The following is a 24,137-nucleotide window of genomic DNA, read 5'->3' as shown; positions in this document are numbered from 1 at the left end:
CCGGCCAAATATTAATGTTATCTGTCAATAACAATAAAAGCAAAGGAAAGGACATCACTTATCATAATCATTCTTGGCTGTCGGCCGCCGAAAGAAAGTACGAAACGATTGCGGATATGGTCCAATTAGTCAGTCTTTCGCCAAGAATGTGTTTGGAACGATTTAAATAAACCAAACTCTTTAACAACAAAGTATTTTGTTTAAAATTAACTAAAAAAAATATTCAAGTCGTTTCCTTCTTAACTTTTACCCTTTTACCATTTTTATATCATACATCAGTTGTGGGATAAGATATGCTTAAGTTCATGTGACACGGAGAAGGTCTTAGTATAGATGCACATTTGACTATACGGATCGAATCAAAATCATTGTTTAAATTGCTTTAAGATTGTCTGTTCGTTCGTCTGGTGCACATTCGTATATACTTATTTGTTCAACCAAATCATCGCAATTTCTGAAATATTTGAACGAAATTTTGTACAACGACGTTCTTTTACCCCAACGATAAGTACTACATAAAATGAAGCGAACGCGACCACTGTTGCAACGAAATGTATAGTTTGTAACTGACTTGACTGACTGACTTCATCAAAAGCCTTAGAGAAGCCGCCACAAATCACCTCAGCTTATTTTCGTTGAAGAAAAGCGTAAATGGGTAGACGTGATGTCAATTCCAATAAACGAATTGGAAATTTAAAGAAGCCATACCGGGGAAATTCACTTAATTACGAACGATTTGCACAACTTAACCGAAACACTTAATTTTGCAAATCCCCTGAACTTTTCAATATGTTCCCTGCTTTTCCTGCTTTTCAGAAAAATAATCTTCCTCTAAGGTGTTATTAGATGGAGTGCATATAAACTCAGCATATAACTGGAGAATCGCATATGATACACTGTCCAAAGAATGGAAAAAAATTGTAAGACTAAGAAAGCAGTAAGAAATTCTTCTTTAGAACACATAATACGGAGGAAAACACTCTACAAATCAATCAGGTAGGACTAATTAATCAACATGTAGTCAACATTAAGATTTTTTAAAGAAATCAGCAAATAGATTACCTGAATAGGGGATAGGGGATTCAGAGTTGCCATAATGCATAGCAGAAACATAACCTCTTACTTTGCGCTTGTCGCATGTTTTTAGATCATTAAGCAATTGTATCTTTATATTCCTCATGTAGCATAGCTCATAGCATTTACCTGTTAAAAAACTAAATTCTACGAAGTATGATGGTATATGGATTTCGTCAAAATGTTTGCAGCGCCCAGAAAGAAGTCTGAAAGACCCCACAAAGTATATATACTTTTGATCAGCATCAAATTCTAAATCGATTTACGTATGTGCATCTGTCTGCTTATTCGTAGATCCGTCTATCCCTCCATGTAATGTCTGTTCTAAAAATTCTCCTGGGCGAAATCGGTCGATGGACACTCCTACTGTACTACGTAAGTTTTTTTTTTCCAAAAAGACTATTCCTTATAATATGTAAATGTCTGTTGAACCAAATTAGACAATCCAGCGGAACTATTTGAGGAACAATAGGCACAGCGATAGGGAAAGCAGAAAATTTATAAATGACTGCTAACGGTTCATCAAGCCCCTTGTACTTAAAGTTCCATTCCGTCAAAGAAAACATATGACTGAATGAGTTATAGTCGGTCTTGCTAAAGAAGTATTTATCGCGGTTATATATGAGAGTATCACTTAGTACAAAAAATGGGGATAGGATGGTGAATATTATCAGGAAAAACATTCTAGTGCGAGACATTTTAAAGCTGGTATCGTTAGAAAACGTGAAACTGCGTAATATGTCACTGACTACCTTCCTTAACCGCAAAATAAAACAAGTAACAACATTGTAGCCGAACACTAGATACCATACACCACTTCATCTCGTGCAATACTTCACTCGTTTTTGTAATAATAGCACAAAACTTACACGTTATTCTCATGCAGAGACGTAATTTTCATGAAAGCACGCTTAGTGGAGGATGCCAAAAGCATCACATGACGTGATCTAAATTTTGAAAACTTAGGTTACTTGCCAAAAATGTTATTATTTTTCAGCAGCCGTCATAAAACACTTAAAGTTAGAATGACTCTTCATTTATGGTCTAGCTTTTTATGATAATTCCTGTATACGCTAGGGTCTAAAAATTAGACCTATGTGATCCATAGGTAGGGAATACCGACTAATTTTTCGCTAAATTACTTAAACAAAAATTTTTGGTACCAATTTAGAATGTCGAAATATAATGATATTGTCCAGTAGCTTATGAAAAATGCAAGTTTTTTCATTATAATGATTTTTCGAAAAAAGGCGTCGTTGATAAAGCGGAAAAGGCGGGCAGACAGCCAGACAAGCTTGGCTCGATCCGTGAAAGTGAATCAACAATAATAGTGTCAGTATCAACAAATGCTAATGACGCGGTCAGCTTTCCTGCAATAACGCGAAGCAATGATTTTGTTGTAAAAATGCAATGCAACGTTTAACTTATTTAATATATTGCATCACATCACTGCAAAACTGCACGGTGCAGACGCATCATGATTGTCAGTGCATAAAATTCAGTTTGCGACTTAATTTAATCTTTTCGTCAACAGTTGTATTTTTGTTACGTACTGTACAGAGTTCAGATAAAGAATGCGACAGCAACGCTGCAGAGCTTATACAGAATCAGCATTTCCAACCTAACAATACTTTCGCAGAACTCGCAAATTCTTCGATTTCAAAGCAAAAATAAATAAAAGTAATGATAACGAAAGCTCTGCCTTTCTCAAATAAAAAAAACAATTATACCCATTAGATAGTACCACGTTATTATAAATATTTATTGTTTTCTTTTCTCATTTAAATATTTCACAATAAGGTAAGACTTTTTCTCTCTTCTTCTAGCTGTCTTTCCATAAGTTTTTTCTTTTTTCCAACCAATTTCCTTTTTTCTTCCGCTCTTTGTTTAATAACAACGCATTTTTTTATTCACCATAATTATGGTTTTCATCTATAAAGCAAACACCAGGTATCATCTACGAGCTCTACCCACGTTATACAATTCTACACATTCAGTTTCAGTTTAGAAATCAGTTGGTGTCAAGGCGACAAAGAACCGATCATGATTGTTGATTGATGAGAGATTGATGCATAATCGATGACGAAGCGAATGACAATAAATCACTGATAGGCAGAGCCGGATTCAATGGCAAAATCAAGTTAATGTTTAATTAGTCTTTGATTAAACTTAGTTGGAAATACGTATACACGCCTTTTTAGGTCTCTTCGAAAATCACTCTTATCAAGTGAGAATGTTTTATTGCGCTTGAGAGCCTGCCGCCCCAATCCGATCCGATATAATAGTCGCAAAGCATTACGCCCAGTTGGAATGACAGTTAATTAACCTATATAGAAACGCATCGAACTTTTCGATGACCTTGAAAACGATTTATGCTATATTTTTAAACGCCATTCAAGAGACGTTACGAGGAAAGTAGCAAGAAATTGTCATATTTCAATTTTTTTAAATTTCTTATTAATTTCTAATAATAGTTATTAATAGTCTGATCGGTTCGATCTGATCGGTTTCAAACTCACTATGCAGAAGGTAATTAATCCTAATTTTCCAGAACTAGATGCCGTATAGACTGGCGAACAAATGAATATAAGAATATTATGTAATAATGTAGCAAGCAAAATCACTCTACCCTATGAGTATTCATATGAAGACTTATCAAAATGAGACTTTATATGGGAAATGGCCGAAAAAGAGGTCCGATCCGAACCTTTTTCAACTCCGTTCGCTCTTGAATCAAAACACGTCAGTGAACCAAATTTCATCAAAACATGTCAAAAATTGTACGTTGAACGCAAGAAAAGAAGATGGATAGAGGGTCAGACAAGCTTAAATCGAATCAGAAAGTGATTCTGAATCGACCGATGCAACAAAAGGTGTGTCTACATCAAATTCTTGCGGGTATTGCATACATCCACACAAACTTCGTATACGTTTGTACCACAAGTGGTGTTTAAATTGATTCAAATTTTAACTTTGATCAAAAATATAAAGTGTCGAAAGTCGAATTCCAATCCTTCGATTGCAAATATAAAGGACATTATGTAAAATATAATTAAAAAGATTTCTCTCAATTATATTTATATTTGATGATTTTAATTGATTGTCTTAAGAGAATATTCTTTTGAAAAAATTCTATTGCTATATATGGTAAGCTATATTCATATGAAAAATGTAGTAATGAGAAAACTGAGAAAATCGCACACTTAAAAATTTGAAATACAGACATGGTATTCAATGCTATATACGGTCAAAGCGGTTGCTGACGTCCTACGGTGTATAATATGGTGATTAGTGCATTGCTAACGGACAGCAATCTATAAAACAGAACATGGAAATGTTGCACTATAGAAAAGTATGCAACAGATAGGTATATGCGCATATAACGATATATTATATAATAGAAAACGGAAATATTCTAATAAAATTACTATGAAAAACTGTTTCCATTTATTCAATACTGCGTACAATGCAAATGTAGCTTAAGCCAAATTAAGCAACAAGTTACAACGCTGTGAAGAAGATCAACGACCGAAAGCACAGTGAAGTTGAAGGTTTCAACGGTTTCAATTCAAAGGAAGCAGTTTTTTTTTACCAAATTTTTAGGCTTAAAGCACTAACGCGAACTTAAGCGAACTTAAGTCTAAGGCTTAAACTATGGCAGGGTAAAACGGACAATATACAATATATTCAAGCTGAAGGCATTCATAAGCGAACATAAGTCTAAGTAAATGTATGTAAATGGCTTTTTCCAGTCCAAGTCCAAGGTCTACTCCACTGAAATTCGCAACCGGCTTTGCCGTAGTCTACCCTCCAATATTCAAAAATTCAAGGTAAAATTTAAAAGCTCATTGATCTCTTAATATTCTTTTCCATGCGTCGCAAGTCTCCTACGGAAGCTTTTATTTACAAATAATTATATTTTATAATTAAAGAGGTGGATTTATAGCAGACATCATCACATACCGATTAGTCTGTCTATTATTATTTAAACGGTTCAAAACGCCTTGTGTTTCGGACACAATAACAGATCAATATTGCGGTTACTTTAAATACACTGGATAACGTACCAATCATAAGCAGGAATTAATAATAAAGCAAGTAAAACTTACACAATTTCGCGTAATGTAATACTTCAGTTATTTGCGTCATAAACCAGTAAAAATCATATCTCATTTCCCTATAAATAACTACATTTCTTTAAAATCCATTTACGGAAGGATTCGAACACGCAAAATAACGTAGGCCAAATTTGGTAAAGTACATTTGTTGTCAAAAATGTATTATTTTGCGAATATTTCCGTCATAAGCAAGCAAAAATGTTCTAGTCGAGCGGATACTCTACATCACTTCACCTAATACAATGCTTCACTTATTTGCGAAACATATGTATATGAGAAATGGAAAAATTATAGCTAGGTTCTTAGGTGTAAACGCATACTGGCCCTTTTTATGAGAGCCGAGAGTCCAAATTTTAGTGAATGTTAATTTTGTTGTCAAATGTTGTCAAATCATTCTTCACCTATTTGCGCAAGAAAATACTAAAGATTACACTTTGTTACCATATAAAGTCTTACTTTCCATGATAATCCTCATATGACCCTACGCCACTTCAACTAATACAGTTATTCAGCCGTAATATTGGTAATAATATTGATAATAATACACCAGTAATTACACATTGTTTTCATGCAAAGCCATACTTTGGACAAAACCGCGCATATTGGAGAATGCCCAAAACATCACGTGACGTCATACAAATTTATCAAACTTAATTTACTTTCTCAAAATTTTATTATTGTCTAGTTCCGTCATAGAAAACAGGACATTATCCTTTCTCTCCATATCAGGATTTGCTTTCCATGATAACCCCTATATATGTAAAGATCTACAAAATAAACCTATGTGATCTAAATACCTACCGTCAATTTTTTTGTTATATTGCTATTATAGACCAACTTTTATCATAAAATATTGAAAGGTAAACGTTTTTCTGAAAGGCTTACGGAATGGGGCCCGAGATATCGGCCCATATGATTCAAAAATAGGACCTATAAAACATTAAGAATTACGCTTTTTGCTGTATAAAGATTTATATACCCTGAGAATCCTTATATGCAGTGGTATCAAAAAAAATAGACCTACGTAGTTCAAATTCGCTAAGGTTGATTTCTTTGTCAATTTATTAATATGAACCAATTTTCATCATGAAATATTGAAAATTACACATTGTTACCATATAAGGATTTCGCTTTCGCAAGACAGCATATTAAAGGTTGCCCAAAACATTTGATGACGTGAAATTCATCAAACTGAATCGACTTTCCAAAAATTTGATCATTGTTCCGTTGCGGTCATGAAAAACTATAAATTATACTTGCTCGTTTTATAAAGATAACGCTTACGTGGATCATATTGCATTAGTTTGTTTGTTAAATTGGTTGAATGGACCAATTTTCATCATAAAATATTGCGAATTAAACATTTTTCAGAAAGGCTTACAATTCATGAGTTTCGTAGAAACGGTTATATGAGAGCGGGTTCAAAAAATTGCCCCTGCTGAAGCAAATTTTTCATACCGATTTAGAATATCGAAATGCTATTTATTACCTATAGACAGACTTCTGTCGGAAAACTTTAAAGTATTTTATTTCGAGTTTGCAAAATAAAGCGAAGTGTGTGTTCGATAGCGTTCGCCCTTTCGCCAAAGTATCGGAGTGTACCGAGTTTCATCAAAATATCTCAGAAAGACAAATAAACCTGGACTGATATCAAACGGACAGACGGGCAGACAAGTCAAGATCAATTCAGAAAATGATTCTGAACCGCTCGGTATAACAAAACGCGGCTTTATCTTACATCGTTCTCGATATTACGTACATCCGCACAAACTTAATATACCCCATACCACAAATGTTGCAACACGAATATGAATTGTGTGAGTTAAGAGTTTTATTGTTCAAAAATTCGAAGTTCTTAAGTCGACAACATGCCAATTTAGGGTGCTTCTGCTTTGCAAACGTTTGAAAGAATGCGACGACAAATCAAAAAACAGTTAACAGAATCTTTGCTCACACAAATAATGAGAATGAAAGAGCAAACATACAAATTAGCAGCGATACTACAGTTAACATTAAAAGTACGCAAGAATCTCCTAAGCTCAGTTTCAAACAAAATGTTATCTCTGATAATACAATCAATGTGTGTATCAAATAAAAGGACATGGAGAGTAGAAGACGACAAGGAAAATGTATTACTTCTCAATTCATTATGGAGGGCATCATGACCTAATGGATTAATATTTTCCTTACAATACCATTGATATGGGTATCACAATAAAGAACTTAGGCAGTAGAATACGAAAAGCTAAGTACGTTAATATTAAATTAACTATAGCGAACGTCACGATATAATGGAGTAAGTTTTCATAACAACACCGTCCTTATAGGTGTCAAATGAAAGGTCTTGGAGGGCAGAATGCGAGAAGCCAAGTGTGTTAATTCTAAATGAATTGTGGTGAACGACATATCATTTTTCTTAACAACACTTTTTAGTCAAGCATAATAACAGGTGAGAGATAAATGTTATCCCACTTACTGTTTCATGACAATAAAAAAAATCATGGGGCACTAAAGATTTTAATGGTGGTGGGTATACGAGATTCGGCCTCAGCCGAATATACCTTTCTCAACTTTTTTCAGTAAATTTTTGAAGAAAAGAAATGATCCTATTTTTACCGGGCACGAGGCTCTTTATGGCTGTAAGAAATTTGATAAACGCTGAAGCTCGACCTGAAAGAAAATCAAAATTAAAAGCTGCAAACGAACTCCACGTGGTTGTGGCCAAGCCTGAAATAGTTAAACAACTGAAACATATCCGAATTGAAAATTTTGCAATATGCTTCCACTAGCCTAGAAATTATACTAGGTATAGATCAGCAGTTTAGCACAAATAATTGCCAAACGAAAACTTTACTTTTCCTATTTGATTGAAATCTGCTAGAACAGCACTCTGAACACTCGCGATGTTAATAACAACCTTTTTATTTGAAAGACAACCTGTCTATGATTCTCAACGCTCACATACCAATAAAGACGTGTGTTATTAATCCTTCTAACCCACCTTCGCATTCAACTGACGTTAAGAGAACAATCAGACTCAGCAATGAGATATATAAAAACTGGAAAAGTTATCCAACTACGATGTTTTCCCTAAGCGTAGAATCATTTTAGAATGCATAGTGTTATCTATGACATGAAGTAAGAAGCGAGAGGCTAATATTCCATTCAAAATTCTTTAGACAAATTTACATGAAATTGAGATCAAACAGAGGCCGCTTAACAGCCGATCGGATTGGATGACACTAAAAATTTACTCTATTCTAATTAATTTGATTATAAGCCTGGCCACAAGTGATACTCAAAGTTCTAGAGTACATTCGTACGGTGAGGACGCGCTTAGCCATTCTAATTAAGTGACTTTTGGAAGACTTTTGACACAAGGGACCATCACACAAATCTGAATGTCCTACAGGTACTCGTAAATGGTCCAAACATTTTCAATAGCGTTCATAGTTGGATCAAAACACGTCAGTGTACAAATTCCATCGAATTATTTCAAAAATAGCAAGATTGAGCACAAGAAAAGAAGAAGAAGAGCACGGTGAGACAAACTTGAATTATTTCAGAATGTTATTACAAATCGATAGGCATAGTAAAAGGAAGGTCTATGTCAAATCCTTTTAGGTCTTGCATATATCCGCAAAAACTTAATACATCCTTGTAGCACAAGTAGTGTAGGCCATAAAAAGCGAGACTGGGCAAGTTATCGCATAATCGCTTTATTCTCACAATGCAATCAAAAATCATAACAATCCAGACTATTACCACTAATTTATGAGGCTCTTCGAAGCGTACAATTTCAATCAATATGGAGAATTTGCAGATATGTGACTTTTCCTATTTCTTTAACTGAGAGCCATTAAAAGCATAACGTTTATTGAGAATAAAGAAAAAAAGGCAAAATTGCAAGCGAAGCTCAACATTATAATTAAGAAATGATACTTCATCAGTATTTTCCAGGACGAACCATAGGTACTGGACCCATTAAAAAAGGGCAGGTTTCATATTAATCATACGTGTGCGAGTCAAGTGCCTTCTTTCGCGCTGATCGCCTGATGACCTAATTAAATGATTGTGATTTAATATTTTTTGATCATAGTAGACAAATTTCGATGATAATAGACAAGTGTATATGACTGTTTCCGAGGTTGATTTGTGAAAATCAATCAAGAAAATATATAACAAGTTGCGATCTCATATATAAGTTTGCAGATTATGAGAGTCTCAAAATATTCGATGGAAGGATCGTTGGACGTGACTAAATCGACAAATTGAATATTTCATGACTATGACATGAATCTGATGACTATAATAGAAGCAAATCGGTCGAGAAATGGTTCGAGAGACTGGGATGAAATTTTGAAAGATTTGCCTCGCAACAGGTGATCCTCCAGTACTGCATGAATAAACGAAGAACTATTATTGTAGTGTTGCTCAACCGATGGAGAGATGGCTAATAAAGTTTCGCAATTCGCCGAAATAACACCTTTTGACAGTGAACAGGTTTTATGGAAGCATACAATGCATGGTGACGAACGCTGATCGAATTGAAAGGCCTTCACTTGGACGCAAAGGCGCCGGGATATAAACCTAGAAGGTTTGGTCCAATATATCAAATGCAAAAGACAAATGCGAATCGCAAGACTTTTCGCAGATCGATCAAACAAATGTACATTGCACAAAAATTTCTGAGTATCCAAAAGCTTACAGAGTTCCCGTTTCAAGGCAACAAAGAATAGATAGATAGAAAGGTAAGCGAAAAGGCTGAAAAAAAAAACACATAATTGTAAGTCAAGTTACAAAAAGTGTTACTGTAAGCAGAGTGATTCCAATAAGGCAAGGCTCTCTAATTAACCGACTCAATGTTCGCGAGTTCGAATCTCAATTCGGCATAGTTTTCTTTGGTCGTAGCTATATGAGTGTTCAATCGATACACTTATAACGTAGCCTCCTCCTCTTTCCTTACTTCTTTCTTTCTGACCATCAACGTGTTACACGAATAGGGGACTAGGGGGGCAATTAAAAAAAAAGAAAATGTTCACATCGCGTTAAAAATATAATGTTGCGAAGCGTATATACGAATAGGGTCAATTTCTTAAATCACACTTAACCTTCAAGTCTTAAAAATTAAGTTTTATAATGTAATCCAAAATAAAAAGAAAAGCACCTACACCTGTTCAAATTATGCCAAACATTTGGTTTTTTACAATATATTTAATAAACATTCGTAAACGCGTAATTGCACGCATTCACACGTAGCTGCATACAAAACTTTATAAACAAAACAATGTAAACAGCAAATCCATGAAAGCACGATGAAAAAGGCTCCGTGAATGTTCATAGCGAACATGAGAGCCATTTGTTTTTTTTTTTTTTTTGAGACGAACTAAATAATAATAAGAATGTTTACAGAGGGGATAACCCGCATAGACACTTGCAAAGCGACTGAAGGGAACGCGAAATCGTGAATGAATCTTCCAATATTTTCCAACAACCATTTAAAAAAAGAGGGAGAGACAGACGGAGAGGCAGAGTGAAGCGTTCACTATTTAGAAGTAAGTTATGAATTAGATGAACGAAGGAATGTATAATAATGGTTTTTTTCAATCGCTGATAGATGAATATGCACTAGTTTTTAGATTGCTTCTATCATATCAAGCGATACGCACCAAAGTAATTCATAATATTTTGTTCATTTTACTTGTCGTCTGTCTACCGTTTATTTTTTAAAACACTCGGGCTTGCAAAAATTGATATTTAATTTAGAAACTTGGCAGAAGAACCTTGACTTCGAAGCTGTTAGCCAGACATAAAAATTGAAAGTAAACCTGGTCTGCTTAACAGTGCCCTTAGCAGGCTAAGACGATAACTTACAAGCTATAGGTAATATTGATCTGAAATCGGAGCCAAAATTAAAAAAGACGTCTAAAGCTTCAATTGTGAAAACGATGGTATGGAAAACAAAAATTCCAAAAGAAATATTGACTTACAATATAACCAACCATATATATATATTGGTTATATATATCTATTCTTTTCAAGAGAAATACACTTCAAAACTCTTTTATTTACAATTACATTACTTGACAGTAGGATTATTCACAATTTATTTGGGCAGTACTCTCGTTCAGTCTCAAATGTTCTTGCCCGAACCACGTAAGTTCATGACTTCATTTTTAATCCGTTAGTCCACTTTTGCACTTGGTTTTTCCCTCTCTAGGGAATTTATTATTTGGGAAAATTAATTATCCGAAATGAGCTGGATTTAGGATTTCCGTAACAGTATGTTGTGTTATATATTTTTCATCGGTAGATAAGAAAAACATATATACTTATCGCAATCAAGATCATCAAAAAGTCCCTTAGGGCTCATCGCACAAGCTCACTATTAACAAAAAGTTTATACACATTATATCTGTATGGTTATCTACTATTCGCCTCGAAACGACCAGACCTTTCCCAGCCAATCTATTTTACAGAATATATTAAATTTGTGAGGAGATGTGTGACACCCAGAAGATTTTAAGATAAACGCACTTTTTGTAATATTGATTGATTCGGCAAATGCTTATAAATTCAGCGGTCCATCTGTCCGGCTGATGTATGTCCATGTGTAGTTGTATTCAAAGTAGAGGTTGCAAATTTTTCCACTTTTTCAACTACTCCTCAAATGACGCTCTATTTTGGAAAGGCGTAACATTCAAGAAAATTGTCATTTTCAAAATGTCTCAGGGAAACTCGCTTTATAATAGTGTTTAGACAATAATAAAAGGTTAAGGAAGCAAACTACGTCTGATAAATTTGAGTGGCATTATATCGAGTTTTGGGCAACCTCCAATCTACGGGCTTTCATGAAAACTTTTCCTCTGCAAGAAAATAATGTGTAAAATCCGATATTTTATTACTAGAACGAGTAACTAATTCTGCCACTTGTACTCGATGTAGGGCACCTAATGACCAGCCTTGCGCGACTACAATTTTCTTATTCGTTTTAATATTAAACTTTATATATGCGAGTGAACATTTTTTTAATATGAATTAAATTTATTAGTCAATTTTCAATTTTCTCATTTACATAAGTATAATTTTTTGTAAATTATTATTCGCATCTACTCATCAAATCGCCAAATACTAAATTTATATATATTATTAGTAATGAAAGTAAACTATTTACAATATGATCTGCCCATTAACTAAAATCTTCAATTAATGTTAATGGGGTTAATTAAAAAGATTTAATAAACCGTTAATGAACGCCAAAGCGTAGTCACTTTCCGAGATGTCGGCGGATTTCTTTTTCTTATGTTTTTTTAAGATTTTCGATTTAGTTTTCACTTTAAGATTCATACTGCTGTTGGCTTTGTTATAAAGTTCGTTAACTTTATTGCTACCTGCCTTTGATGCTGCGGGAATTTGAGCAGCAAGGGTACCCACTTCGTTCTTGCTTTGGGCCACATCCGTTATACGCGAAGACGGTGTGGACAGTGCGGTGACTTCTGCAGGTTTGCTATCATTGTCACTCTCGTCGTCGCTATCATCATCATCGAAAAGACCACCTAAACTAAAACCACCATAGTCAGCGTCAGCCGGTGCTTCTTCATTATCATTGTCATCATCTTCATCTTCCGCATAATCTGCATCAGCATCTGCTTCATCATTTTCCTCTTCATCATAATCATCCTCATCGTCATCTTCGTCGCCGCCAGCTAAAGATATTTTGAAAGGATTGAAAATTGTTATTTTCTTTTAAAAAATATATATATCGATAAACCGTTTACCGTACGTAAACCATTTATTATTATAGCGAGAAATTTTTTCTAAAATTACAATGTTTTATATTTATAGTAAATGTTTTTGGGGCAAATAAAATTTTGAAAAAATTTTATTCAAATAGTAGACAAACATATTACAGGATAATATCTTCAAATGTGAGAACAGAAACGTGGCAATGCAAGCAATTTACTCTTATTCGAAAGGGACAGCCAGAAGAAAGAGTTCAGGAGCTGTTGCGTGACATTAGCGTTGCTTTTATTACGCAGACTGCGATGAATCAATTCATATTGAAAACAAGTCCTAAGAATATTGAAATGATATAGCGCTGTGCCTATCACGTTAATTCCCCGATACAATTCGATCACCTATATAAAACATATACTTCAAAATTTCATTTGAGAAGCGTTCGACTTGGCGTTTCGCTTTTTTTCATGATTCTTATTCACCGGTAAACGCTGAACTGGTAGTATTGAAATTCGCGAAAGACTATAGAAAGACTAGAATTTTACGTGGGATAGCGTGCCCATAATCGAGCATTTGAATGGCGTGTACAATTTGTGGTACCGCTTTAATACTTAATTAAAGTTTAATTTTTTCACTTTGGTTCTTATGTCATGTTTTGTTTATACATTCTTGCAGCTATCACCAAAAGATGAGGATTACTTTCACTTTGTCAACAAGTTTGCGACATCTAGAAGCAAACCTCAGAGACCACCTAATACCTACATATTCTCGATCCCCATCATATTCTGAATCGATTTACGCATGTTCGTCTATCCGTCTGTGTAAACACTCTCCTGAGCGGCAAGAATAAAGCGGTGGACTTGAAATTTGACTACGCCATTGGAAGTTCTTACGCCTAGATCGATATTGAAAATAGGCTAATTCGGTCGAAGAACACGCCTACAATACCATGTAATTTGACTTTTGCTCATCACTTACAAACCACAACAGATGAACCTATACAGGCATGATCATATATTCGATGATACTTGCGCAATAACGGGGAAAATGTACGAATTTGTGAATACCTTTATAATACCCAGAAGGAAGCGTTACAAGCGCCGTAAGTACATAAATCCTTGACCAGTGTCAAATTCGTGGTACACCGAAGCATATTCATCTGTTGTTATTGCGGCTGTCCTTCTGCCCAACTGTGTAGTATATGTGGCAAACATTATCTCGTTCGCGAAACCGAAGACATTGTCTTGAAGTTTGCTTAAACCACTGAAAGGACACGCCTGCTATGCAACATAAACCAAATATAACTTTCCTACTTGTTTGTTTTTTTAAATTATTTTTAAGTTTCTAAATTTTTAAATTATTAAATTGAGCCGATAGCCTGTGTTGCTAGTGCTCAATGTCTTTTTTTTTAGTCTAAGAATTTATTTCATTAATCTAAAATTATAATAATAATAATAATAATAATAATAATGAATTATTAAATTATTCCGGGTTTTTAATATTTATAAGAAACTCATTTGGCAAGCAATATTATAACAGTCTCAACTAAACAGAAGTGCAATAAGTGAAAAAACTTCTTGGGCTTTGTTCACCGCTGTCTTCAACGCATGCGAAGGACGACGTCAGGCCGGGGAAGTGCGCTAAAGTCCAAGCAACTTCTTCAGTCCTGTTAGTTTTCGATGCTTAGGCAATTCTGTCAATTCTGCCAGAACAGCTGCTGTTATCATCGCCTCAGTTTGTTGACAATACTAGAACAAGCAGAACGCTTGAGCCGTCAATAATGTAAGAGCACATCAAAGAAGCATTTTGCAAAATTAAAGCATCATTGTCGCATAATAGCTAAGACAAACCTTAGGTGCCTCTAAAAGTCGTCTTGGACGATTGTTATTACTTCACAAGCTGAGCGTCAAATCAACAATCTTACGTAACAAAAACACAGAGGATTCCTCATCAATTAATTCTAAAATATAATCAAAAGAATTTTTGTGCAGCGCCTTCCCATTTCGATCACCAAACCGCAAAAAATTTTCTGTACATATTGTACTTCACTAGTACACGTTTTATTTGAACTTTCTATTTAAACTTACCACCAAAACCGAATATATCGTCGTCATCGTCGTCTTCTTTTTTCACTGGGGTTGGAAACGGTTCAGCTTCGGCTACCCTTAAGCCCTCAGGACCAAATTTAAAACAAGACACTCGTAAGGCAGCTTCAATTTCATCATCAGCTCTTAACTCAAAACCCAAACACGCTTTGAAATTTCGCTTGGCTTTCGATAAACCGTAAATGCGGCCACAAAATTTTGAATAACCCCCTGGTAGGCCCACGCAAAACGGCCGAGCCTTCTTACCTAAAATGGAGTAGAAAAAAAGTGAATAGTCAATTTTGAATTTGTGCAATTTTCCGTTCCGTTGATCCCCAGCTTAAATGATATTTAAAATAATTTTTGGGGTCTTGGAGGCATATAATTATTGATTTGTGTTACAGTTTAAATCAATTGTTTTTGTAACTTGTAAATTGATAATACAAATATTTTGGGATTTTTGGTAATTTTTTTGAAATGCCTGCCAATAAATGATTACCTTACCATGACAGCATGGGCTCCTCAAAAAGTTCAGATCTTACAAACTAGATGCACTACCTTCCCCGATTGCGAAAATGGAAGAGACATACAATATGTATACATTTATGAAAACTTTATTGACTTACTTGATATTGTACGGCTAGCCAAGGTTAGATCACCGTATTTTAAAGTCACTGACATTTTCTCATCACCCAAATATGTAATTTTAGCACAACCTGGTCCTTTAATGGGTATAAAGGGTAAATTAAAGTCCCGACAACAATCGCAATGATTCTCCGTGCATTTGCAAAATTTGACAAGTCCACCAGAATCATTAGTATTCTTCGTAGGAGTCGAATTGAGTAAAGTCGCAGGTGTGGTTGCGGTAATTAAAGGTGTAACTGCAGGAGGAGAAGCCAGGCTAATTTCATTAATTGAGTCATCGATCAACTCACTCGACTGTGTTGCACCCGTAGTTCCACTATTAAAATATATATAATCATCTTGATCTCCATTTATAATCGACTCCGGAGGCGCCACATTAGGATCAATCTCTTCAGGAGATAAATTAAGCTGTTTGAAATTGTTAGAGATTCGTTGAGCAGGACGAAAAATTGTAATAGCTTCGAAACCGCTAAAGCAAACGGCCAATGTTAAAAAGAAACTCAGCCAAAGGCGTGGCATTCTGTCTAGTTAGGCGGTCGAAATGAATAAAGGAGAGAAAGAATATTGAATGAATGAATATCGATTTATACCTAAGGCAAAATAAAACAAATAATAAGTAAGAAAAGTATATTCGGCGGGGGCCGAATTTCGCATACCCTCCACAATGTTTTTCGCATTCTACTTCTTTTATTTGATACCCATATCACTAGTAATATTACGAAAAAAGTAATGGCGGTGGCTACCATATTCATTTCAAAATGCACCCAATTTTTAGACGGATAATATATATATACATTTAAAGAATATACAAAATAGTTTTAAACATTCGGTCTGGTTTGCCTTGTATAAGCATAAAACTGTAAAAAAGTGAAAAAAGCAGAATTTAATCACTTGCAACTTTGTGTGGGCATAGCGGATGTTTTCCATTTTTGCACGTAAGTAGAAAAGTGCTTCCTAAATTAAATGTAGAAAATTTCAGCCCTCTAACTTTTATAATTTCCGAGTAACGACCAAAAGTCCGAAAATTTTTGTTAAAAAAAACGGAGCTGCGGTCAGTTTACGCTCCAGTGCGAGCTCCCGCTCCGGCCGAATTGGCTCATTTTCAATGTTCCTATTAAATTTGAAGTCGATATCTTCTTTTTGCGACCAAGAGAATACCAACAACACACGCCACACAGACAAACAGACATGCAGACAGACAGACGTGGCTTAATCAACTCAGGTCAACTTGTAGGGTCTCTGAAGCCTCCTTTTGAGTGTAATATACATTATGGGAAAAAAACAAAACGAGTGTGTCCCCATCTTACAGTGGTGGGCGTAAAAACAACATAATCGGACAAAGTCGATTAAAAATACCTTAAACCGCTTCACCTAATGTTCGTAATTCGATCATTTGCGTGATAGTTAACCAAAAATTCTGCCTTCTTTTCTAAAGACATGTTTTTCGTGATAGCCTTACAATGGAGGGCATGCAAAACGTGAACCATCAAGATTCAAATTTAGCAAATTTAACTTTCTTGTTAAAAGAATATAGAGTACACATATAGAGTACACATTATATAGAGAACATGCTACAAATTTTAGTTGCATATAATTTAACATCGCGTGGATATTATCCCCATTCCTGTTGTCTTCTTTTTATAGCACTCAGAAATACGCTATGCAGAATTCGTGAAATATATATATTCTTAGGTAATCTAAGATTAAAATCTAATTTAGCCCTTTCAGTTTCTACGTCTGTCTGCTCTCCGTCCATTCCTGTCGCCCTTCAATTCCTGAGATATGATAGTTGCATTTTTCAAGGGCTGGTATGATTACTTCTTATCCACCTTTGAAGAGTGACGATCCCATTTAAGAATATATTTTGTAATCCTAATGTATTGGTTATGTCGAAGTGTCTGCTATTAAAAATTCAATGTAAGACCACCGTAACTTTTTTGCATGTTACATACAATGCTGCCTGCAATGGAATTCAAGGATAATGAGTACAAGAACATGAAAAACTAAACCAACTTAATTTTGATATTTTATAACAATGAATGGGCGCCTTCAATTTTTTTAAAACAACGACAATATATCTTCATGTGTAGTTTCCCTTATGGGTAATAAGCAGAAAAGTATCAAAATGGAAAGCAAATAGGAAAATTAAATTCGGTCGGGCGCATAAGTTTTATACCGTTTACCCAAAAAAAGACAAAAAAAATCCACACGCTCTGTAACATGAAGTGGGCGCGGCTGATATTTTCGGCTGCGGCCACTCCATAATTTAGAGCATAAAAATTATCTTGTTTTACATATTTTGTCTCTTTTAGAACAACGATGATGATGGATATAATAGATTCGGTTCCGACCCAATTTAATTTTCTTATTTCTTTTAAATTTTTTTTATTTTAACATAGTAAATGATTCTGCTAAATAGCTGATATATTAACATATCCCGAAGTTAAAATTTACAGATTACATTGCATACACAGTTGTATGACAGCATAAGCATTAGGGTCGTGTATAGTATTCCCATACGCACATCTACAGCGTACGTGAGTTTTTATGGATCCAACCACAAACTTGTCGTTGGACGAGAACTGCAACCATACCGTACACAACGCAAATCCAACAAATCATTAAATAAATAATCGAACAAAAATTTTATAGTGAAATTTGTATTTAATTTTATTTTGCTGTTAAACTTACAAGTCAATATGTGTAAGTTATATACTCGAATAGAAAGTATAAGACCAAACCAGTAAATGAGTAATGTATTTAAAGAAGCAGTGTTTTGGGAATGAAAGAAATTCTCCATAAATCATAATTTTTAATCCGATATTGAATAAACAATCTACATAATAGGAAAACGTGAGATGAAGAAAGGAATCCAAGTAAGGATTTTTAAGGTATTTTAAATTATATATAAATATGTATAAATATATATATGTACATATGGGATAGCAAGCGACTTTTGAAGATATTTCTTCCAACACGATTGTTATAGATGTAGCCATTGGTAGAGCAAACAAAATTCTGATAGGAGAACCGTCTCTCAACTATGGATTGAACTGTCAAAAATTTTGAATTTAAGAAAAAATGTATTTGCCAAGTAAATTCGCGTGATTTCTTATGAGAAAGACGCTAGACATTACATTTATGGCTCTTGTAATAAAACTTCTTGACGAAATGGTCTTTTCAGACTGTACACAAAAACTCAATTTGCGACTATTGCCATAAGAGGGACAGCCTCACTCCAACAGGCATCAGTATAAGCCAGTAGGAGCGATGGATGACGGATACCGCGGCAATTAGAGCTCTTCCAATTAGGTGCAGTTAACGTTGCCTTTGAAGATCTGCCATTTGATCACCAGTCATTCGTGTGTTTTAGCATAGTGAACTCATTTTTTTTCTCTAGTATATGCTTCAATATCGTCAATTAATATTGTATTTCTTAGTTTAGCGTTGATGCTCCCAAATGATATTCAATTTTACTTCCAATATTGTAATGAATTTGCTGCCCAGAATCATGGAATCATTCCTTACGATTCCGAATCATCCTCTCTCGAAGAAAGTGAAGTACAGTTTTCGGGGTTTGATTACTTTTATGGGATAAATTATACTGTCGCATAGAACCTAAAAGTAGTATTTTTACATCGTAGTTTGACAACCGGACGCTTACAAGGTATTGTCACCTTGTAAAACACACAAAAAAGTTCAGCACGCTTTCATTATACTTCTCCATGCCACATTAAAAGCATACCAACTATTCCATGTGTTTTAAATACTTTTCATTTATTAGTTTAAATGCAAAATATTGCGAACTTAATTAGAAATTCCATATGTAATTTTCATAAATGATTTTTCAAAAACCAGTAAAAATATTATAGTCGGAAAGGGCCGACCATTAATCGGACAATAGGCAGACCTTCATAAGGTATTATATGCGGCAAGCGCTCGAAAATGCAATCAGATCCAAACCATTTTCCTCCTTGCGTTAAAACAAATCGATGTACCAAATTTCATCAAACCATCTCAGGACGAAAACACAAATATCGAAAAGCGATTCTGAGTCTGTCTACTCGGGCAAAGGTGAATCCATCTCAAATCCTTCTGAGTGTCATATACGTCCTCACAAATTTAACATACTCTGCATCACACGTAGTAATGATGCTTATTTAAAACAGAAGAACAAGAACGACATCTAAGACTTGCCACGCCTTCTTGATACATTTCAACTCAAACCAGTGAATGGAATGCCGCAATCGGGACAATTTTTACATAGGAGGTTTGGCTGATCCTAAGCAATATTTATCCCACATTTTATATTAAACATCAGGTATAGATTGTAAGCTATATTTTCCTTATTAACGTGAGCGTTGTTGCAGAGAGATCTTTTTTTTTTCGCTAAATATCAAGATAGTTTTTGCGACAATTTTTACAGGCTTTCACATCAAGCTCTTCTATCCATTGGAATTTTGAGTTTTCATCTATTTTATGCATGCGGTCGGATCGTAGTTGTTTTTAAATTCAATCTGAAACCATCAATGAAGAATACGCACTTACTGCTCAGCTTCAGTTCGATATTTCCATTGCTGTAATCATGACCTTTCAAACATTTCAAATTATTGCGCTATGGAAGAATATAAAAGCTTTATGACACCTACTAACACATACTTTCACAAACGAACAATTGTACAAACGAAACGAAAAAATATCATGCGTTAGTAGTTGTACAAAAAAAAAGAACTTGGCTTGAATTATTCGCCCGTTACACGTCGTACATCGTGCCCTGCAATTTATAATATATATTGCAATTTATAATATATTTATATAAAATTACACAATGGCTCAAAAGTTTTCAAATGTTATGCTAATGGATCCGAAAAAAGATTTCCGTACCACGCCACCTACTTTCCTTAAAAGATATAATAATATCAACATGAGGAGGATTTTTTAGCTCACAGGGAGTATAGCTGGAAACGAACACCTTTTTTTTGGAGGAAAACTTGTGCACGCAAGGAAAGACAAACTGCTGGCCGGTCCAAGATCTAAGGACTTTTTTTTTGTCACCTCATTTCACGTATGATCAAATCAACACGAATCCAAGTAAAATGTCATGAAAAAGGGTAACACTCAGTATATTCATCGCGATTTACTTTTAAAATCTCAACTGTAATTTTAACCAAGCGGCATACCAAAAGGCATACCTAAATCGCGTTCGTCCTTCACTTTGAACAGGATTGTAATATACATATATATATACATACATATATATATATATTGTAGTGTGATCGTATACCGTCGTATGCATCCACTTTGAAGTGCGACAGCAAAAAAAAGTAAAACAAAAATTTTGTCGCACTTCAACTGGCTGGGTATTGCATTACGAAATGCAATACGATGCCAGGCGCTCTAATTAAAATAATTGATAACGTAGCATAAAATCACCTATAGATTTAAGTATAAATATTCCACCTGGCAAATAAAGAATTTCAATTGATATCAAACAATTCAATCAAAGGGTATCAACTCGCTGTTTTAATAAAGGCGTTCTATCCGCCTCGTAACTTTAATTAGGGACCGTCTCTTGCTGAGTTCTTTTGGCACTACTTGAGACGGATAGACTTGGCGTTCTGCAGCCGAGCAGATTAGGGCTCTAAAGCAGTAAAACTACCTACGCTTAGGGAAGGATTCATAGGGAATCCCCCCAAATACTGCAACGCAATTTTCTATCTCCACTACACATCGGCTGAGTATTAGCTTTTATCATTACAATATATACTTTATGCTGTTCCAGAGATGAGTTGCAACGGGTTACAAACACTTGACAAGTTAAACGTCGCATATCTATCTATTTATCAGGTATGGTAAATATAAAAACTCTTTATAGATTTGTAGTAAATCAATACATTGTCCTCCGTACTTGAAATAATATATACAGTGAGTCTCATTTATATTGAGTTTTCTCGCTCAAACGTTTGTTAAACCTAATTCCATCGTCCACATATAACAATTTTTTTTACTATATTATAGTTGGGAATACTTGGGGAATACATGTAAAAATATAAAAATACGACAAACAAAATACTATTCCTGTAGACAAGAAAATTAAATAACTTCAACAACTTCAAAAACATGGCGTCGTTAATATTGGGTTTTTTTTCATGTCAGGAAAGATACGAAGAAAGCAGACAGCGTATGATTAAAAATTAATATTCAGTGGGGCATCCTTTTTGCGCAATAACGTCATTTAAAAGTTTGACATATTTTGTATAATGTTTCTTGCATAGGAAACAGGAATCTTACTCCACACTGTTTTTCAGACTATCTTCACCGGAAGGAATTGTGTGTTCTTGCACATGGCTATCCAATTCATTCCATATATTTTTAATGGACTTCGTGCTTGATGATTTATGAAAGAGGGTGAAGCACTTTGCGGGCTTTACGCTTGAGATCGTTATCTTAGTAAGTAGGTTTAAATGTTTGTAAAACACCAGGCTTTCTATTAGGTATTTTTTAAAGCATCATAATTAGTTCCCAACCGGGTCTGCTCTCAAGTTTTTTGCATTCTATTTAAAATTCTGCAACTATTGGCGATTCATCTGCATACGACGGTTAAATTAAGGCGTGAATGGTGAGCAAGCATGAACTACTTAATATAAATACGAATATTTATATTTTAAGAACTTTCTGATAAGAGACTTCGCATCTAATAAACGAACCGACAAAATTATACTACACTTTTTCATTAAAAAATTTTCACAAGTCAATAAAGTTTTTTATAAAAAGTATGCAATTTTCTAAATATATGCAAATTATTTTCTCATTATTTTCAAAACTGTTTTTGAAAACTATTTCCACAATTGTTTGTAACCAATCTTTACGAAAAATTCTTTTTAAGCAATGTTTTAGAGAACATAAGGCAAGAAAATAATATATTTTTTAAATTGATAGAAAATATTATTTCCTCGATTAAGCCGATAGATAGCCTTGGATGCTAGTGCTTTAAGACTTTGGTCTAAGAAATTCTTAATTCTCTGGCTAAATTAATAATCTATTGAAAAGCTACAATTTCTAACTAGGAAACAAAATTAGGTTTCAAAAAAAAATATAAGATCTGAAATATTGCAAAATTTTTTATTAAACCTTATACAGCGGGTGCATAAAAAATGAAATTTTCAACAAAAATATTTTTTTTTCTTTATTCCTTTCTTTATGATTTTTTTGCTATCCTATGAAGAGATCTCTGATTACATTAAATTACTCGAATCAATTCATTCATCAAGTTGGTATATGCATACAATGTAAGGCAGTTATCATGTTTATCATTATTTTAAGCAATTCTATAAAATTCATTAAACTTTTGTATATATGTGATCAATTCAGATTACCTATTGTCCGGAATATTCACGTAATTAAAAACCCAAGCACTTAATCGTTCGAAAATTTATGAAATTTTTATGCAAATAATCTGAATATTTTTAAAGCGTTTCACTTTCTATCAAAGCGATTAGATAAAAAAAAAATAATCATATAAATGTTTACTGTTTACAAGAAAGAAACCGTACGCGCACGCTTACTTTCCACCAGCGTTGACTACAACTACTTTGGCTCGAGAATTAAAACTAAATGAAATTAAGAAATTCAGTTCAGATGTTGACGCGGACCGTCAAAACCTAGTAGAAAAAAAGCAAAAAGAAAAAAAAAAAAACAATCAACGATGGTTTCTTCTTTTCACAAAGCAAAGCTTGTACGCAAACAAATTAAAATATATTTTGATTATGGTTTACCCGTTATGTATATAAAATTTTTTCATTCAATAAAAAGTGAAGAGTTGGTTAAACGTTGTAAAAAAAAGAAAAAACCATTTCTTATTGATCTTAACTAGTTTGGATGTTTTGTTATTGTACTTAAACCAAAATGTATACAAATATGTCCGTGTGTGTTAACCTGAACACAGAAAGAAACTTGAATTTGTTTCTTCAAATGTGCGATTGCAACTTGGCTCGAGGTTTGAAGAAATACTCTTGCCATCGCGAGCTTTCGCATTGTATTAACAGTTACACGCACACCGATCACGTATTAAGTTTTCCTTTTTTTTTCACAATTGCAATGGAAGAGTTTATGTTCTGTTGCCCGCCACATATGTATATGCGCAAGCGCGTATGGCAAATGTTAATAACCATTAATGGTAAACGGAACACAACGTTACATTTAGTAGGTCTCTTGCTTTATGCCGATTCAATTTCGCCCAACAACGCTTCATACTATCTGCCTTTTTCATATGGGCGAGAATATTATGATAAACAATTAAGAACAAATCCGCTTTAAAAGCTTTTTTTTAATACTTCAAAATCGAATGTAACCGAATTATCAATCGGACATCGGAATCTGCCTTAATATGTAATACTATCATAATATATTATTAACTAATCCAAATATAAATTTATTCCAATTCCGTTCTACTAACTTCCCAGCAGGAATTCATTTAACT

General features: G+C 34.2%; 1 protein-coding gene across 3 annotated transcripts; it reads right to left on the bottom strand.

Annotated features, from left to right (window-relative positions):
* Positions 1-12,260: 12,260 nt before the first annotated feature.
* LOC119637266 lies at positions 12,261-23,221 on the bottom strand. 3 transcript variants are annotated; one of them, XM_038033159.1, is made up of 5 exons: positions 23,035-23,221; positions 15,949-16,182; positions 15,640-15,894; positions 15,017-15,280; positions 12,261-12,898 (listed from the first exon to the last, which is right to left on the bottom strand). In XM_038033159.1, the coding sequence occupies exons 2-5, from the start codon at positions 16,175-16,177 to the stop codon at positions 12,414-12,416; spliced, it is 1,233 nt and encodes a 410-aa protein (XP_037889087.1). In that variant the 5' UTR covers positions 16,178-16,182; positions 23,035-23,221; the 3' UTR covers positions 12,261-12,413. The 3 variants fall into 3 exon arrangements, with proteins under 3 accessions (XP_037889087.1, XP_037889085.1, XP_037889086.1); XM_038033157.1 differs by having other exon boundaries at positions 15,640-16,182; positions 23,035-23,218; XM_038033158.1 differs by having other exon boundaries at positions 15,640-16,178; positions 23,035-23,218.
* Positions 23,222-24,137: the final 916 nt, after the last annotated feature.

The sequence above is a fragment of the Glossina fuscipes genome, unplaced genomic scaffold (genome assembly GCF_014805625.2).
Source record: "Glossina fuscipes isolate IAEA_lab_2018 unplaced genomic scaffold, Yale_Gfus_2 59, whole genome shotgun sequence".
Taxonomy (NCBI): Eukaryota; Metazoa; Arthropoda; class Insecta; order Diptera; family Glossinidae; genus Glossina; species Glossina fuscipes.
The sequence above is the reverse complement of the archived record's forward strand: the minus strand, read 5'-3'. Positions and strand labels throughout refer to the sequence as shown.

What these genes read in the sequence shown, in the direction of transcription:
- LOC119637266 (XM_038033157.1), bottom strand. Translation starts at nt 16,177, where the DNA reads ATGCCACGCCTTTGGCTGAGTTTCTTTTTAACATTGGCCGTTTGCTTT. An exon ending in GGCTAGCCGTACAATATCAA is followed by an intron (nt 15,281 to 15,639) that starts GTAAGTCAATAA and finishes ACTCCATTTTAG; the next exon opens with GTAAGAAGGCTCGGCCGTTT. An exon ending in CGATATATTCGGTTTTGGTG is followed by an intron (nt 12,899 to 15,016) that starts GTAAGTTTAAAT and finishes AAATATCTTTAG; the next exon opens with CTGGCGGCGACGAAGATGAC.